The sequence below is a fragment of the Ambystoma mexicanum genome, chromosome 2p (assembly GCF_040938575.1).
Source record: "Ambystoma mexicanum isolate Mex_15411 chromosome 2p, UKY_AmexF1_1, whole genome shotgun sequence".
NCBI lineage: Eukaryota > Metazoa > Chordata > Amphibia > Caudata > Ambystomatidae > Ambystoma > Ambystoma mexicanum.
Genome location: NC_090923.1, coordinates 1,003,690,457 through 1,003,708,790, shown reverse-complemented (window position 1 = coordinate 1,003,708,790; position 18,334 = coordinate 1,003,690,457). Strand labels below are relative to the sequence as shown.

The window sequence follows — 18,334 nt, the reverse complement described above, 5'->3', positions numbered from 1 at the left end:
GAAGAGGCACAACCAATTCACAGGTGAGTAAATTAACCTTATATATAATTTTCAGAATCGTACAAAACACATTTCAGGTAAGTAAGAACTTTTGTAACTGTCCGCTCTCAGAGGTACAGTTACCAACCAACTCATTTACAAATAAGTAAACTATACTTGTTATATTTTGTAGGCAACAGGCCCAATCATTAGAAAGTCTTTCCCTTCGTCTTGGAGCATGAGTGTTCTCAGTGGCAGAAGGGGGGCACTCAATCCAACCCACATTTCAGGAAGGCACAGAAGTAGCAAAAGTCAGAGTTCCTAAGGAAGACTTGTCAAACGAGTAAGTATTTCACTTTAAGTTAGTTGAGAGTCCAGGGACTTCTGAGAAGACGCTCTACGGGGATTCCATCAGTGGGCCTGGGCAAACTGGACGAGAGGACTCCCAATCACAGGGAACACCCCAAAGCTACACAGGAATCAAAAGAGACTTAAGGTATGTAATACTCAAGCCAACACAGTACCTCAGCACAGAAGAGGAGTTTGCAGTAGGAGGACTTCAGAGTCTGCAGGCAAAGACCCGGTCGCTGAATTTCTTGCCGTGAAGACTGAAGACAGGACCCTGGAAGGACCTTTGAAACGAGGATCAACAGGGAAGGCTCCTGGCAAGAGTGTCTTCATGGCTGGATGAGGTTCTGTGGTTTTGGCGCCCTTTTCAGGAGACAGAAGAAGACTGAATATCGTGGGTCGGATTCTCAACGTTTGCAAGGTCCAGCACTCTTGTGAGGGGACTCTTCGGACACGATTCACATCTGTCGGTCCAGCAGGATGCACACAAAGTTTCAGCAAGATCCGGGATTCAGAAAAAACTTAATGGATAAGTAAGAACTCAGAATACACATTTAGAATGGCAATAAGCTATTCAAGGTGAGTAAAATCTTATTGGTCATAATCTCTTACATTATTTATATTACAGGAATATGTAGTTATACCAATGTTACTTTTCAGAACAGTGGAACACAATTCTAAGGTAAGCAAGAACGCTATCAGACTTTTCAGAAAGGCAGTAAGCAGTTCAAGGGGACTAAACCAGATTGGTAAACTTTTACACTTTTTCACTTTCAGGAATAATAAAATAATACCAACTCTGGTACTTTCTAGAAGAGAGTGGAACACAATTCAGAGGTAAGTAAATAACGTATTATACTTTTCAAAGAGGTAATAAGCAAATAAAAGGTAAGTACGAACTTAGTAACACAGTGTAAGGTATTCTGTTTCAGGAATCAAATTTCCACATCAACACCTTTACAAGTAAATACTTTGCAACACTAGTCTGAAGCCTTATACTTAAAAGTCCTTCCCTATCCTAAGGCATCAGTGATCTCAGAGGCAGAAGAGGGACACTGGTGGTCCAGAGTCCAGCAGTAGGCAGGTCAGTAAAGGGCTCAGATGCAGGAAAGTCTGTGTTCCAGAGAATTTCTCGTCGGAAAAGTAAGTACAGACTTTAGAGTTAGTAGAAAGTGTTCTAGGACTTGGTAGAAGGCTCCCTCGATGCGTTCCAGCATTAGGTCTGGGAAAACGGTATGGGCGAGCTCCCAAACACACTAATCACCCACTGCGCTACACAGGAGCGACACAGCACTTTAGGTAATGTAAGGAAGGCATGGTATCAACAGTTAGACAGACACAAGTGACCACAGTTCAAGGGTGTTTATTGAACTTCAGAAAAGGGTTTGAAAAACGCCCATCTAATCCTAAATCTATAGATGGGAGCAAGCTACGACCATCAAATAATAACGCAGGCCTAGTGTTGTCTTGTCAAAATAAAAAGGCCTATACTAATAAACCTATTGCCAATCCTTACCACTAAATCCAAATAGTGTGGGAAACGGTGTTACGAAAAAGAAAGAAGTGTTCGCAAAATTATATGTCAGGATATTCGGGCTGTTTGCCTCCCTTCCCCACGTTTTCAGCACGGGACAAGGTGGTACACTTAAGCTTAGCAGTGTCTGGCTTCACTAGCACAATGATACAGTTCAATCTTTAGCTTTAGGGCCTTCTGTGCCCAAGTCTCTTTGCCTTTCAAAGTATCTTCTTTCAGAGAGCCTGATGCGACAAACAAACAATAAGTTATTTTCCTCTTAGGATTTCACAAGTGCTCAATTTCACAGACCATTCACTGTTCACCTAGGATCCCCCTCAGCCGGGCTCAGATCCTCTTTAACACAATGTTGAATTAGTCTCCCTCCACCAGGCTCAGACCAACTTCAGTTATTTTGTCATCAACTTTCTTTATGCTATTAATATCAAAGACTTTTGACTGTGCACAGGATTTTACTTGACCCATTGCAGGACCACTTTGATTCAAAATTCTTAGTCACCCTTTTGCTTTTGCCCCCTTTCTATTGGATACCTTACAAAGACTTTTGAATGAGCACACACGTGGTGCCGGACCACTCTGTCCAAGGTATTGTATCTTGGCTTCAAAGTTCAAGCACTAATCTGTTGTTCAATTTTACTCTCATTGATTATCACATACGCTTCAAACACTGTTCGCTTCAGTTTTCTCTATACAATGTTGCCGCTTGCAACCTTGGCTTCAACACAGACCGGTCTGGTATATGTCTCCCAAACTCACCGGCTGTGCAGACTTCACTGTGCTGCTTTGTTGTAGGAGCCAAGGACAGTACTACGGCGGCAAGCTATTCTCCCCGCCTTGACTATCGACGTGGGAGAGCCCCGGGTACCTCCGACACACAATGCAGGATTCTTCAGCCTTGTTTCATGATATTATGTTAACTATTCTCGAAGGTAACGGTTCCTTGTCGAAAAGGTCAAGGGCACCCCCCCTTCTTGCGATGCCTTCTGCTTTGCCGTCTTTCGTCTCGTCTTAGAACTGCTGTTTCCTTGTGTGCTTTGCTTCGCTCAGAGTGTGCTTGCAACGGAAGTCATGTGTGTGTGTGTGCAATGGTCAGTAATTGCCTGACCATAGTATTGGGACATGGCGGGTATTCGGCTCGGGTGTTAGTCCATCTTCTTTCATAATGAGCTGTCCATGAGAAAGTGTTTGCATTGTGAAGGGGGGGGTTGAGTTCCTAAATATCCTACCTGGTAGGATGGGGTTAAAGTATTACAGGGAAGGGGATACCGCATCTCGACATCCGGTATCCCACTCGCAATCCTCGAAGACCCCACACCCAGGTGATCCTCCCGCACTGGTCCATCCCCATTAACTGGATCCAAAAGCGGTGGCCGTGTCCTGGCCACCTGGATGACAGATCCCCGAGGACTAGCGGGTTAGTCACCTTCAGGTTTCTCACAGCAAGTACTACGCTTAGCCACACAGTACCTTTAGTAATGAAGAAGAGCTTGCAGATGGACGCCTTCACGATGCAGCAGAACAGACCCCGGTCTCTAGATTCTTGGTCGTGGTGACGAAAGAACACAGTGATGGAACGGTGGCTAGAGTATTGGTAGGCTTGAAAATTGACTACTGTAGTAGCCTTTTTGTAGCGATTGCTGAGGTTGATATTGCGCGGCTCCAAACCTTGTAGAATAGTATGGTTAAGCTTATTGTTGGTCTTAAGAAGAGAGATCATATATCAGAGGCCAGACGTAACCTGAACTGGTTACCGATTGAAGCAAGGATTCAGTTTATGCTGCTTGTCATAACACATAGATGTGTCAAGGGAACTGGCCCTTCATGCCTAGCATAGGCTCTGACTCCTAAATCTAATGTTAGGGCATTGAGATCTAATAACCCCAACCTACTAAAATTGTCAATGTGCAATCTCAATCAGGTTATATAAAGTGCCTTCTTTATGGCGGCACCTAGGGCATGGAATGCCATCCCTCCGGACCTTAGAGATATTAATTCTACGGCAATCTTCAGGAAGAAGATTAAGACATTGTTATTTAAATAAGATTTGCCCTCCTTTTTTTCTCCCATGTAGAGTTCTTTCTTGCTGTGTTGGTGGTTGTGAATTGTTGTGTTTGTTGCGCCCTTAAACCTCTGGGTTCTATGGAGCACATAATAAATAACTAACAGACATTGCATGGGAACTTGCAGCAGCAGTCGATAGAAAAGGCTTCCAACCAAGGAGTCTGCGGTGCTTCTCGCGGCTCTGTGGATTTAGCCCCCTTTTCAAGGTCCCAGATGAAGCACGGTCGCCGCCGATCAGATTTGCCTCGCTATCTCGGTCCAGCACTCTGGTGAGGGGACTTCAAGGAGTGGAATCGTGTCCCTAGAGGTCCAGCAGGAGTCCACCAAAGTTTCAGCAGTATTCGTTTTTCGGAAGACTTTGCACGGCACTCGGGTTTGAGGTCCCAGGGTATTTTCGGGTTGCAGCACAGGACAGTAACAGCTCGTTGTGGGATGGCTCAAAATGCAGATCATCTCAAGACTGATCCCAACAGTCTATGGGTCGGAGTTGTAGTCTTCGGGACTACTAAGTTGCTTCAAAGAAGGTGTCAGCAAAGGCAGTGGTTACACAGCAGGCATCTCCAATCCCTGGAAGTAGTTACAGCAGTTGTATCCTCTTGATCTTCATTGGATCTTCTGGTCCAGTGGTCGACTTGTTTTCAGCTCCAAGATCCAGACCAGATATACAGAAACACACGCACAACCTCTGAAAATGCTTCCTGCAGTTTACAGGAAGGGGCAGATGGCTGTCCAATCAGGACAAGCCAGCCTCACAGTGGGAACTGATTTCTCTCAGGCACACCAGAAGACTAAGTTGAGCAGAGCTTTGGACTCCTCCCTCACTTCCTGCCTTGACAGACAATAACTGCCTCACAGACATCTACAATTGGATGACCACAAACAACCTTAAACTGAACCCAGACAACGGAAATAAATGCTCTCACCCGCAGGATTCGATGAGGGGTACCCACAACTGGACTGACCGGCCGGCATGGGAACGCAACCCGGAAACTACCAATGTAGTTAATAACCTAGGAATACTCCTGTACAACGGACGATGCCTGGAACCGCAAGTCAATGCAATCACCAAAAAATGCTTCTTCCTCCTACCCAAGACTTCTCAGAGGACTACTCCCCTACCTCTTCTTCCCCTCACAGAACCCTCACAATCATATCCCTGATACTCACAAGAATTGACTACGCAAACCGCCTCCACCTAGGAATGCCGGAAAGACTCACCAAGAAACTCCAACGGGGGCAAAACACAGCAGCCAGTATTCTATTAAAACTAAACAGAATAGACCACATCACTCCAGCACTGAAAAGCCTACACTTGTTACCAGTGAAAAGCTGCATCAAATTCAAAGCACTCTGCATCACCCACAAAGCCTTGCACAGACAAGGAGCTGAATTCCTCCAATACAAGATTAGCCGGTATTGCCCAAGAAGGGACATAAGATCCAGCAACGACCTACAAATAGAGACAAAACATTACGAAAAAAGGAAATTCGGCGGAACAGCATTCTCACGTCTAATTGCTAATCTCAGGAACACCATGCTTAAAAAAATTATAACCACAGAACACTACATCACCTTCATGAAACGACTCAAAATTAGAACAGACAATGGCAACTGCAAAGGGACACCGGCAGCAATAACATCACAGACAAGCAACTAGAGAGGAGGCGAGAAGGGCGCTGACGAACCACAACCAAGAACATGGGTAAATGCCATCAAGTGGAAACCAAAGAGTCACACCAGAGGGTCCAAGAAAACGACCAACTTAAAAACCCACCTCCCCGTCCTGCTCCTCCAACATAACCAACGCCACTACACCAGACCTTGGGCTAGCCACACTACACATAAACACACCAAGAATCAATTATGTCCACACCCACCATTTCTGAGATGCTAGAAGCACACCTAGAGTGAACCACACCACATAGTCCATAAAACCATCAACAACGCAATTACACACCATGACACCAGATATGTCTTACAGCTATGGCCGCCCGTGGCTCTGGATCTCTCATGGACACTAACCAGTGCACACAACCACATCCCACCCCAACATCACACAACAACACAAACACTAGCTCACACCCGAGGCACTGATTCTTACCCATGCAGTTATAACACACAGGGCCTCCCACACCAACTCCCACATGCAAAACAACACTCAGAGACATCAGTTCCTCCTGGTTCTGAAACTGTCATCTCATCCTATCCTCAATAACCTCCCCAGACCCCTCCCTTGCAGAGCCATGCGAGCGCCTGGAGACTTCCCGTGGGTGGTAGTAGTGAGCATTATAAATCATCATAACATAACACGCTGGAGCATCGGCAGGCTACGCAACGGCTTCCCACCAAAGACAAAAGAACAACCCAGACCTCCCCGATCCACGAAGGCAGAAGACAGACCAAGAGAGCACGCTAAAATTGGTGAAATAAGCCACCATTCGAGCAGAGTAAAGACCCTTCTGTGCATTACCGCGAGTAAAAAATCACATATAAGTGAAGTATGCCCACTGCCACCAGCCATAACAGTAAGCTTTTCATTGTAAGGGAAATGTTGGAGGAATAGTGAGAAAGGGGGTACCATGCATCTCCCAGCACTCCACATACGGTGTGGTGTTCTTCTCACTATATAAAACGTAAAGGGGATGATAATCTCTCTCTGACCTTGAGAACATGTGTTCTACAAGGTAAGTCAAGAGAAAATAAAAAGGGAAGGCCAAAGGGCAACCTAGCAACGCTGCACAGAAAGTGATGTGTGCTGCACTAATAACATGTAGGTGCCCAAAATGTTATAGGAAAGGATAGATTCAAAAATAAACTATGGAGAGTCAGGAACATGATACTGATAAAGGGTAAAAGAAAGGATGAGTGGGGAAAAAGGTTCCTACTCACTCAGAAACATAGAAAAAGAATCCACAAGTACAGCATAAAGTGCTGCTGGGTCTCACAGTGGCAGGAGACTTAGCATAGAAATGAAAATCTAACCTAACAGTAACTTCAAAGTCTTTGACAACCTTGCAATATAAAGAATTACTAAGTGTATTCGGGAGCATGAAGAGCAGCAAGGGAAGCTGGTGCGAGTCCTGCAGGGCCCTGAAAATTCAAACTGGTGCTACCTGAAGAATTGAGAGACAGTTGGTTTCTGAAGAAGAGGCCAAAAGGAATTACGCCAGCCGGAGGGAACCCTACTCGCTACAGAAGCAGGAAGAATCCACTGATGGCGTGGCCTCTCCGAGGGGGACCTTGTGGTCCATAAAACACGCAGAGGCCACCACAGCAACAGCTGTGCGGACCCACAAGGACCAAAAGAGGAGGAAAGCAGGAAGACTTGCTGAGTGTGTGTTAGGGGAGTGTTCTAAAGTCCTACTGGTAGTAAGACTTTAGTAAGCTATCCCAGTGGTTTGGAGATCTCCAACTCTTAGTACCAGTCTGTACTAACTCAGGACCTTGGTAGAGTGGCAGAACAGACAGGCTTATTTTAAGAGGAAGATGTGAGCTGTAGGTAAGTACACTGAACCTAGCTAGACATGCACAGCAAAGAAACTTTTACACTTATAATTCATATAAAATTATACATTTATTATATGTACACCAGAATCACTCTAAATACCTTATACGTTTACACCAGAACACTTCGGAATACTTTAGAACACACTTCAAAGTACACTTTCACTTTTGTTTGTCCGTGGTCACATTTGTAGCAATGTTAGAAATGGAAAAGACAATGCTATCGTATTACTGGTAATTACTCGCACATGCTGTTCATAGCAGTTTTACGGTAAGACATTTACTCTGCAAACACACTAGAAGGGAGGAAAATGGTTAGTGTGAGTAACATTAGCCTGGTCAAGGTTCTAGAGAGGGTTTCTTCACAAAGCAAGTCTTTAAAGTCCAAAAACACAACCCTAGCTAAAGGCAGTTCGGAGTGGGATCAAAGTCTTGACAAGCAGCAGAATACGATGAGTTCATGTGGGTTCCTTCAAGTCTCTAGTTTTATAGAAGCAGCAAGTTACCTAACAAGGGAGACCTTATAAAGGACTCAATGAAGGGACACAAGCAGCGGCTTGAGGCTGAGGTAATAGGAGATTGCCCTGGACACCTCTCCTTGAACTCCAATGCTCTGGATTGACTTTCTGGAATCAGGTAAGCAATACCTTTTCCCCCACAGTATCTTAGGTTAGAAGACATTTTGTTTGCTGGATGGTCCGTAATGTTGCAGCTCTGGACCCGACCTCCGGATTCCTTGGTCTGATGACTGAAGGCAGGGCAATGGACTGGATCTCTCAGCAGCAGTCTTGAGGGAGGACTTTGGGCATGACTTTCAACAACTTCTTGGTTCACTCTACGGTTTTGGCTCCTTTTCTGCAGGACCAATAAAGGACGCAGATCGCCAGGTCAATCTTCTTAGCTTCCTGCAGTCCCCCGCTTTGATGAGGGGGGTTCTGGGCGAGTTGGATCGGATCACTTGAGTGTCCTTACGGGTTTAGCAAAGATTTGGACGGATTCAGCCTTTCCACGATGATGCACTCACAATGGGTGGCAGGTCTCCTGGTATTGGGGTTCCGCAGCGCTGGAAACTCAAAGGACCTCGGGACATGGCTGAATTCAAAGTTTGGGGCAGGACAGCAGTGGTCGCTTCACGGTGTTGCAAAGGGTCTGCAGGCGTCTCTGCTCGTCCTCTTTGGTACTTCAACTTCCAGTGACCGACTCCCTTTTCACTCCAGAAGCCTCACAATCTATACAGTTCCAGCACACACTCCTCTACAATCTCAGCATTTTACAGAAAGGGGCACTTGACTGTCCAATCAGGACAGCCAGACTGTGGGAGCTGGTCCTGTTCGGGTACTCTGGCAGACCAAGTACGTGGGCGGGTGGAACACTCCTCGCCCACTTCCTGCCTGCCCAGACACTCTGAAGCCTAGGCGGGGACACCCAAGGGTTCCCGCCAAAGGCAAAACCCACACACTGACCCCCCCCCCTCCCTCCCATGACGGTTGAAGACAAAGAACCCGCTAGTAATGACAAAAAAAGAAGGGGGGCCCCAAGTTGGTACTTTGGTGCCCCTATTATGTATTACCAAGGCTATGGACATAGCCTGCGGGACAAAAACCACACAATAGTTGGTAGAACACATCAACTGCCACCAGCTATAACTAGGAGATTGTGGTGTGTGCCAATCAGACTATACTGTTTTGGGAGAGATACGAAGAACTATAGTTTCTCTCGGATATTAAAAAGAATCTCAAAGGAGGACCCTAAGGGTCCCTAGAATCACTGTCCATAAGGAGCTGTGTGCTGCAATAGTAAAATACAGATGCCTTTAAGAGCTATGGAGCAGACAGACTCCATAGTACAGGTAGAACACAAAGACTAGAGTTCCAAAAGACAGAGCCTGCAGGAATGAACAAGTGGAAAATGCCTCCACTCATGCAGAATTGAAAGTAAAAGGACCAGAAGTCCAGCAAAAAGTGCTGGGGTCTCACTAGGAGAGCGGGATGAAGCATAACAATGATAAATCTCCCTAACAGCGTGCAGAACCAACAGCGACCCAAGACCCCGTGAAGATACAGGTAGCGGGCAACCTGGGTGGGTGGGGTCCAGGGAGCCCAAAGAGTCCAGTATTCCTCTGGAGTCATCTCCCTCATCACAGTGGTGACAAAAGAAACCATACATCCTAAGAGTGCCTCTGGAGTGAAATCCCTTGTCACAGTGGGAAACCCAGCATATGTGCAAGAGACCAAAAGGACCAAAAACTGTAAGGGTGTAATCTCCACAATAGTCGAGCAATAAAAAGTCCTTACAAAGCTCCAACAATAACAAGAGGAGTTGATAAAGTCTTAACTCTGTTGTTCACAAGCCCTTGGGAGGAAGTAAAGGACTATAAAGGAACAGCCTCTAGAGCTTTTTCAGATAGACCAGGAGAAGGCAGTCATTCTCCTGATCTAAGCATATTTGGTAAATCGGACCCCATTGCAATAGACTGCTGTTAAGTCAACCTAAGGCTGGATTGTTGCACCAGGAGAAGTGGGTGGTGGCTTGTATCAGAAGTTCATTGAACCCTTTTCTTCTTGGTGTATTTGTTAGTGGTAGGGATAGAGTAGTTGGTTTGGACAGAGGATGGTATATTGATTCCTTTTGACCTACTTACTGACGAGCACCCGAGTTATTCTGTGTTGAGGTAGGAAAAAACCCTCTCGAAATAGGGAGAGACAGGTTATTTTGTTTATTTAAATTAGTTTATAGCCAAAATGATACTATCTTGTCAGCCTCTTTAATCCATTAAGCCACAGAGGGCACGTCGGAAGGGGGAACGATCAGTGATGAGGGAAATGTTGTTTGTAGAGTAGGGTCTTCAGGCCCTTCCTGAAGTGTAGGATGGACAGGGATAGTCTTATGTTCATTGGTAACTTGTTCCAAGAACAGGGTTCAGAGCAAGAAAAAAAGCATGTTCCTCTGTCGTCCCAACCTCTTGGTTGCCATTCTGGAGATGTTATGACTTCTGGTGGTGAGCTGGCCTCTGGAGATGTTCAGTTTTTCAGCTAAGTAGAATTATGTTTTTGTTACTTTGTAGGTGTTTTGGGCAGTCTTGAACATGATCGCCTCGACTAAGCTTTCATTGTGGCGCTTTTTCAGCTTACTTGTTGCAATTCTGTCGTGTATTGGTAAGAAATGGCAAGATACCAGTAAGCAGTTTGCCACTGCCACTAATCTACTTGGATTTATGTTTAATCTGTTTTTGGTCAGTCAGACTCACACTGGAGACTAATGAAAGCAGATTTTTATATTTGACTTGGTTTTGTTTGCAATAACGCAGATTGCTCCCAAAATGTTAACAAATCACTCTTTGGCCTAATGATTCTGTTAAAAAAAAATCTTAAAATTAGATCACTTCTAAGTGATCTATCAAATCCGAAGACTCATTAAAACAAGCATTAACATAGAAATATATGTTGATACTCAGCTGATTATTAAATATATGAAAAACATTGCTTGGCAGGTCATACAATATGATATGATAGTTTATTTGTATAGCGCCTATAAACAATGTGTAACTATTTTGTTTATCTTCTACTGGTGTATTTAAGTGCATGCCCTGGTTTCAGCTACCCGTGCAATATGTTCATATATAAATATATTTCCTTTCTGTTTAAAGGGCCAGTACATCCTGACACTCTCAGAGGACATTGTGGATGGCCATGAACGAGCAATGCTGAAAAGGATCCTGCGGATTGATTCCAAGTGTCTACATTTCACCCCCAAAGACTGGAGTAAAAGGGGAAAGTGGTAGAACAGAGCTGATGCATCATGCTGTCTCAGGACTATGGCAGACAGTGCACAGCTCCTTGTTGGGCAGGGCAGGTAGCTTAGTTCTTCCTGCTGCCTGCACATTCCACATGTGAGACGTTACCAAAGCTCAGGGTTATTAAACTGTCCTGGATTCCTTTATGTTGCAGAAACTGCAATTCTCTGCTTCAAGGAAGGATGAGTGAAGGCCAAGAGGAAGGAGACCAGGGCAGAGATCAAAATGCATTTTGGACATTGAATGTCCTCGTTTTAAGAATCTCAGCGCCATAGTTCTGTACTGTTGTTCCAGGACTGCTTTGCAGCTAAAAATGGTTCATTGCCTACTCCCTCTAACTTTCTCAGAAACTGAACTTATGCTGGAATGCAATTGCTGAATCTAAGGAGTGACAGCCATGACTGAAATGGTTGTAAAACAAGTTACAAAATGCCTCCTGGAGCGCGAATCCTGCGATGCTCTGTGTGATTAGAGTTGGTGATGTATATATATGTGCGTGCGTGCGCGCGTGTGTGTGCGCGTGTTTGTGCGTGTGTGTGTCTGAGATCAAATGTTTTTCAAGTTGTCATTGTGCCTGTCTTCTTAAGATAGCAGTGCCACCAAATGTCTTCAGAATTATAGAATGTATTTTTGTGGATTCCCTTCGTCAAATAGGTTCCTTTTTCATTTGAACTGAAATCCACTGCCTACAAGTATACCTTGTTTTGCAATAAAAAAGGACTTTGTTATGGCCACATCCTCTGACTGCTTCAGTCATCTTTAGAATTTGCTTCACGTAGAGGCCCTTCAGTATCGACAGCTCACATTTTTAAATCCAGAATTCCATTGTAACAAAAGGGGTGCACTTTAAATTGCATCCTGTGAAGTTTAAAAATGTCCTATGAATTTTAGGATGGCAATAATTGACTACTACCAGAAGTATGGAGAATAAAAACTATGGTAAGGAAGACTGTATAATATGAATGTGGAATGTTACAAGATTTTGCCTATTGTGAGCTGGCTCATCAATGTAGTGCAGAAAAACCATGTATCAAAACTCAGATGGCACAGCAGCTTACTTGAATTGAGTCCATTGAAGTTCTCAAAAGCACAATCTGCTTGCTGCTGTGTTAGTGATTGACCATGATAAAGGTCACCAATCTCCACATTTTAAGTGTTTTGATTTTGTACTAGTGCATACAGTAGAGGTGTGTGCAGTACTTCAAATGGGCCAGTACTAGCTGGTTCTCAGTGTTGGCACTTTTAATTTTGTTTTAATTAATTTTCAGGACCGGTACTTCACCGAGTACAGATACTCTGTGACGAGTAGGATGTTAAACATTGTATCCTTTCCTTTTTCTTCACCTCAGACACAAGAAACAAAAGCATAACCAAACAATCACCCGCTGTTCTGTCTTTTTGATCACCTAGCACATCAAGAGTGTAAAGGACCCCTTAAGCAGATAGTGCTTACAAGTTTGAATGAGAGGTCTGAAGCAAGGTGACCAATTACCTGAAAATGTGCTCATGACTCCTAGAACACGTGAGTCAGTTCACATGATATCCACAGGTGAATAAATATAATGACTAATCGCCTGTGGGGGTTTATTAAAGACATGGAGATGAGTAGTATACATTCATCTTCTTTATCTACTTGTCCAGCAGCAAAGAAAATATAAGTTTGCATTTTTTAAGTGAAGTGAAACAATTTTCCTAGAGAGCGTGAAATGAAACTCCCTAACAAGAGGGGTCCACGACCCCTGTAACCGCCACTCATATTACATAAACAGTTGTGTAATTGGTCTCTCGTCCTCCTTCTTTAATGGTCAAAAACACAATACAATTTCCTTTGATAAACAATTCAGAACTCTTAATCGTTTTGTCAGACACTGCATGCCAACCTCTAATATGGAGAGCAGGAAGGATTAACCAAAATCCTTTGCCATCTTGTCCATGAGTGATAGTTGAGTAAAGAGAAAAACAAAAAGGGTGGGTGGGAGGAACTATTGACAGTACAATGCAATTAATTGCATTCTCCCGCAGATTCCTCATCAGTTGGATATCCATTCCAGTGTCAGCTGCTCGGAAACCTTTTCGTGAGGGAGCGTAGTACAACTTGACTGTCGACTCCTCTTGACCTGACCATGCCACTCAGTTGTGAACATGACGTCGCCCGTCATAGGTGCTACGTCACTATGCCCTGTACTTCAGTTCCTTTTTACCTGCTGCTATTCGGATTGTTCTCATGAGATAAATATTTCAATTCGATAAAACGTTCAAATTCGATCAACTTTCCTCAATATGTCTGCACCTAAGGCGTCTGGGTTCAAGCATTCCCAAGACTGAAACTCGAAGCTGCCGATTACCGACCCGCATGGCATCTATGTGTGGTGTCTCGGTAAGGATCACAATGTCGAGGAGTGCAACTCATGCCAACAAATGAATCCCAAGTCATTGAAGAAGCAGACAGCTAAATTAGTGCTCATATGGCCTACGTTGAAATCCCCAGCTCGTTCAACCTTCAGGTCGCCTGAAAAGGAGGACGGGTATCATAAAAAAGCAAAGAAACATTCACACTGCCGAAGCCATTGTTTGTCCTCATTCTCCCATATGAAGAAGCAACGCCATTGACGCAGGCATGACTGATTCTTCGAAAGATCACAGTAAGGTTTGCCTGAATTCAGGTGTGTTGAAGGAAGGCCGGGAGGCATTCAAGGAGCAAATGCACCAAATTTCAAAGACGGCCGCCGCAGGTACAACTCTGGTCTCAATGCTACAGACCCTCACAGCACCAGTTGCGCTAAAGGTTCCGGCGCCAAGGTGGCCAAGTCTGGTCCTACGCCCTTGTGCTCGACCAGGACAACCAGGAAATTGGCCATGGCACCAAAGGGCCCAGATTTACCAGCGCAATTGGGCCTGGTGGGAACAATGCCAAGAGCCGAACACTCCTTTATCCCTGATTCACATCTGACATTTTTCAACACTAACCTGTCGATTTTCGATGATGAAGGGGACCAGGTGCCTTTTGGCCTAGAACCTATGAGTGGAGTGTCTGGGGGAATGACTATTTTACCAACCAGGTGGATTTGATTGCCCTGGCTGAAGGGCTTCACGGCGCAAGTGCGTTGGATACGTCTCCTGATCTTGACATGCAGAAGGTCGCTCTATACGGCCACCCCTATGCCCAGTAACGAATGACTCTGGAGAAGGTGGTTGAGTCCTTGGGTGTGGGTGCTTCAGCCAAGCCTGTCAGCTTATGACCTCAAACATTCTTGATAAGGGTCCCCAAACTGAGAGTGCATTGCCTTTTAATGTGGACATCTCAGACCCCATTTCGACATTTTGGCTGAAACCTTGCCCAACTCCAGCTATAGAAACAGAGCTTACCAAAAAATACAAGCCGGCCAGGTGGGGATTTACCTTTCCTGTCTGCCCACCCCACTCCAAAAGGTATAGAGGTACAAGCCACTACAGTAAGCTCCAGCACAGCCACGTCCACCTCTAACCTGCCTGCGAATAGGGAATCTAAGAAAACTGATGCCCTAGCTAAGAACTTCTGAGAATAATCTCCCCGAGCGAGACACAGGCAGCAGAAACGGAAGCCCCTGAGCACCCAGACGCAGTCAGACGGCCGAAAAAGAAACAAGTGGCCATGATAGCTGTATTCGAGCACCTGGACGTGGGTGAAGGACCGAGTGAGAAACAAGCGACAGAGGCATGTGCAATTGAGTACCCAGATGCAGCTGGAGAACCGAACGAGAAGCAAGCGGCAGAGAAGTCACCAACCTCAGAAGGCACCCCAAGGCTACCAACCGGACAAGAAAAAGCACCTCTCCCCGAGCACTGCATGCCAGAGAAACAGGTATGTGGGTGGAGAGACGGGTGCTGAATGATATGATATGATATGGCATTTGTAACGCGCCTATACACAAGTGTTTCAAGGCGCGACGAGGCGGGGGGGGAACAAGGGGAAGACAGACAACGATCCTACTAGGCCAGGTGTAGGATGTCTGGAAGGTCACAGGAAACCCTTGGTAAACCCTTGGTAAACAAGAGTACCGGGTCGAGGAACCCCAGGGGAGAAAATAAACCAAACGAAGCACAACCAAGATTGGCAAAGAAGGGAGTCGGGTCGTTGTACAGGAAATAGACCGATACTAGGTTTTGAACCCACCACAAAGTACTTTAGTTCATCAAGTAATCATGTGTAAGGCAAGTCACATAACAAGAATTGGCAGGGGAGTACACCAGGCACAGTCAACTCTACAAGTGTATTAAGTGAAACATGAAAAAGTCCTGGCAGGAGGGTATACCAGGCAAAGTCAAGTTTGCAAGTGAAGCATATGAAAAAGTCCTGGTAGAACAAGATGCCCGGCAAAGCCACGCCTGTGAGAAAATGTTACATTAATGTAGAAAAGAAAACTGGCACTGGGGTGCTCCAGGAATCCAGCCAAATTTGTTAATATACAAATAGTTTTTTGTTGATCAGAGAAATCCAAGGAAGACGCGTATCTTTAAGTGTTAAAAGTATCATGAAGAGAAAACCTAGGGAAGGGAGAAATCCCCTAGTACTGTGTACTTTACCCATTGAGAACTTTTGTGTTGGAGTGGAGCCATTTCCTTTTGAATTTGAACTTTTGTGAACTTCCAAGACCAAAGACATTACCCTTTTCACCTTAGAATTACTTTTAGAATGCGAGGGCCAGAATAATATTTCAGACACAGGACATTTTTGCTTTGGACATCTTGACAATGGACTGCCCCTTAGTTTTGGTTGAGGTAGGGAAATCCCTCCTAGAATAGGGACAGCAAGGCATTTTCAAACCCGCTTTTATTTTGAATAAAGGTTTATAGCCCAGGCTGAGCACTCTGTGTCTGTGTCTCATTGCTGGATTCTCATATATGGTGTCAGTTGTGGGATTCTGAATCATTTGACACAACCTGGGGAAACCATCAGACTAACATGTTGGTTTTTCCAACTAGTATCTTCTATGATGCCAGTTATCAAATAGCTACAGGGAGAAGAATTTCTAATCGTAGCAGCCTCAGATGAGTAAGTGTGTTTCATCTCCCCATTGGATGCCAGTGGCTTCTTTTCCAAGTACGCCCCTTGTTAGATGCTTTAAGGGTGTCGGACTATGCTATCAAACCTAATAGTAAGATGAACCTTGTGGTCAAGACCACTATAAACATCCCACCTGTTACTTCTTTGTGCATTAAACCAAGTCTTGGCAGACCCTCTAGAATCTCTGTCGAAAAGGTATATCTTGGGGAGCCTATGAAACCAAGTGGTACCTAACCAAATAACCCAGACAGAGATAGAGGACCCTCAAGAACCGGAAGAGGAATTATTTTCCTTTTCAATTGCTCAGACAGAAGAGACTACAGAGAAGCATGATCGTTGTGCCTTTGAAAAGGAAATTGATTTCTTCGGCGCAGAACCTTCTGAGGGGACTCCCAACTATAATTGAGGACAAACTGAATAATATTTTCATGGACCCCAAAACGGGCAGTAGAGAAAATCTGTTAGCCCAATTAACAGCTCACCAGATCCAAGCAGAGACACAGTTTCAGGCTGGACTGGAACAGATTGTTGCCTCTCAGCAAAGACCTAGTCTGCCCCACGGATTGTTACAACCTTATAGAGATGGGGAGGACTGGAGAATTTCTTTTCTCAATTTAGAAAGGTTGGCACAGCAGTTCCACTGCGGTAAAGGGGGACAAAAACCTGTTTTAGGTCCCCTATTAAAAGGGGAATTGCAGAATTCATACCAACTTTTAAATCCTCCGGGAACGGCAACATCTCTGGAGAGGGTGCATTAACTCAGTTACCTTACTGGTTAGAGCAAAGTTGGATATTTTTTGTTACATTTTCACATTGCCACTGGGGTTGCAATGACATTTTTAAATGATATTTCTGTTTACCCTTGCATGCTCCCTCTTTCTCACAGGCTGACAAATGTTCTTTCAATGCCTCATATGCACAGTGTCGGGGTCGAGTTAGCACAGGGTGCAGTGCGGGCATAGCTTCACATTTCTGTAAACAGCAGCGCATTAGGGCTCCATTAAGTAGCATCCATCCATCCAGCTGGCTGTAGGTAATATGGGTTCCTTGACCTAAAAAACCTGAGCTACTGCCCTTTTACCTTATTTTTTTGTACCTAATTTTGTTTGACCTACTGCAGAGTGAGACTCCCCACAACCACTTCTTATGCGGGGGGAGAACCCCTGTGCACGCCTCCACCCCCAACTTCCACCCATCTCAACCTATTCCCTTACCCCACCCCACAACTATTTTTTAATTAAAGTGTACCGAATTAGGTCAAAAAGATGCGGTCAAATGGGAGTAGGTCAAATTGGCATTAGGTCAAATTGGACAATACCGCTCTAGGAGCTCCCAGGAGGGGAGCTCCCAGGAGGTGTCATTTGCGCTGGACATTTAAAACAGACAATTTTCAGGAAATGCTTTCCTCACCTTTCCCTAAAATAGATCTCCGCTGAAAGTATCCTAAAATAATCAGGCCGGCACGATCAATGTTACAATAGGGGTGCAGTACTGCTGGCGAGTAAAACCTGAAATACGTCTCTGTCCATCGCTCATCCTTGCATCGACGTTACTGCTCTAAAATTAACCTTGAGAATAAACAGGGCAGCATATTTGGGTAGCTAAATGCAGCTGTGTGTGGACTTTCAGATACAAACGCGTCCATGAGCTTTTTGCACGCAAACATTAAAACTTACTAAGCAAACTTGTCATAGCGGACAAGAGTAGTGGGCTAAAATGAATGTGCATCAAATTATGCCATTGAACATATATAATATACTGTGTACTTTTGTATGTCACGTATAGATTAGCTTTCGCCATTAATTTAGTTCGAAAGTATAAAAAAGGTTATAGTCTCTTAAAATTGTGTTTTTTTGTTTACGCAAGTGGCAATACATTTAAAAAAAATAAAACATGTTTTAAATGGAAGGCTGGTGGGTTGGCCACCGCGGGAGAGTTGCAAAACCACAACAAAAATCCAGTGCTGGCATTGGCATCTCTGACTGCTAGTGTTCTGGTACCTTTTTTAAATGACATGGGCACAAACACATACAGGGAAAAGTGGTCACGTCACAACTCGTAGCACAGCACA

General features: G+C 44.7%; 1 protein-coding gene across 2 annotated transcripts in view; it reads left to right on the top strand.

Moving 5' to 3' along the window:
- Nucleotides 1-11,955, top strand: part of KAT5 (lysine acetyltransferase 5) — an 804,909-nt gene extending 792,954 nt beyond the window's left edge. For both annotated transcript variants that reach the window (XM_069644821.1, XM_069644820.1), the window contains one exon: nucleotides 11,073-11,955. In XM_069644821.1, coding sequence (XP_069500922.1) covers nucleotides 11,073-11,207 — 135 coding nt within the window. In that variant the 3' untranslated portion in view covers nucleotides 11,208-11,955. The remainder of the gene's footprint in view (nucleotides 1-11,072) is intronic.
- The last annotated feature ends 6,379 nt before the right edge of the window (nucleotides 11,956-18,334 follow it).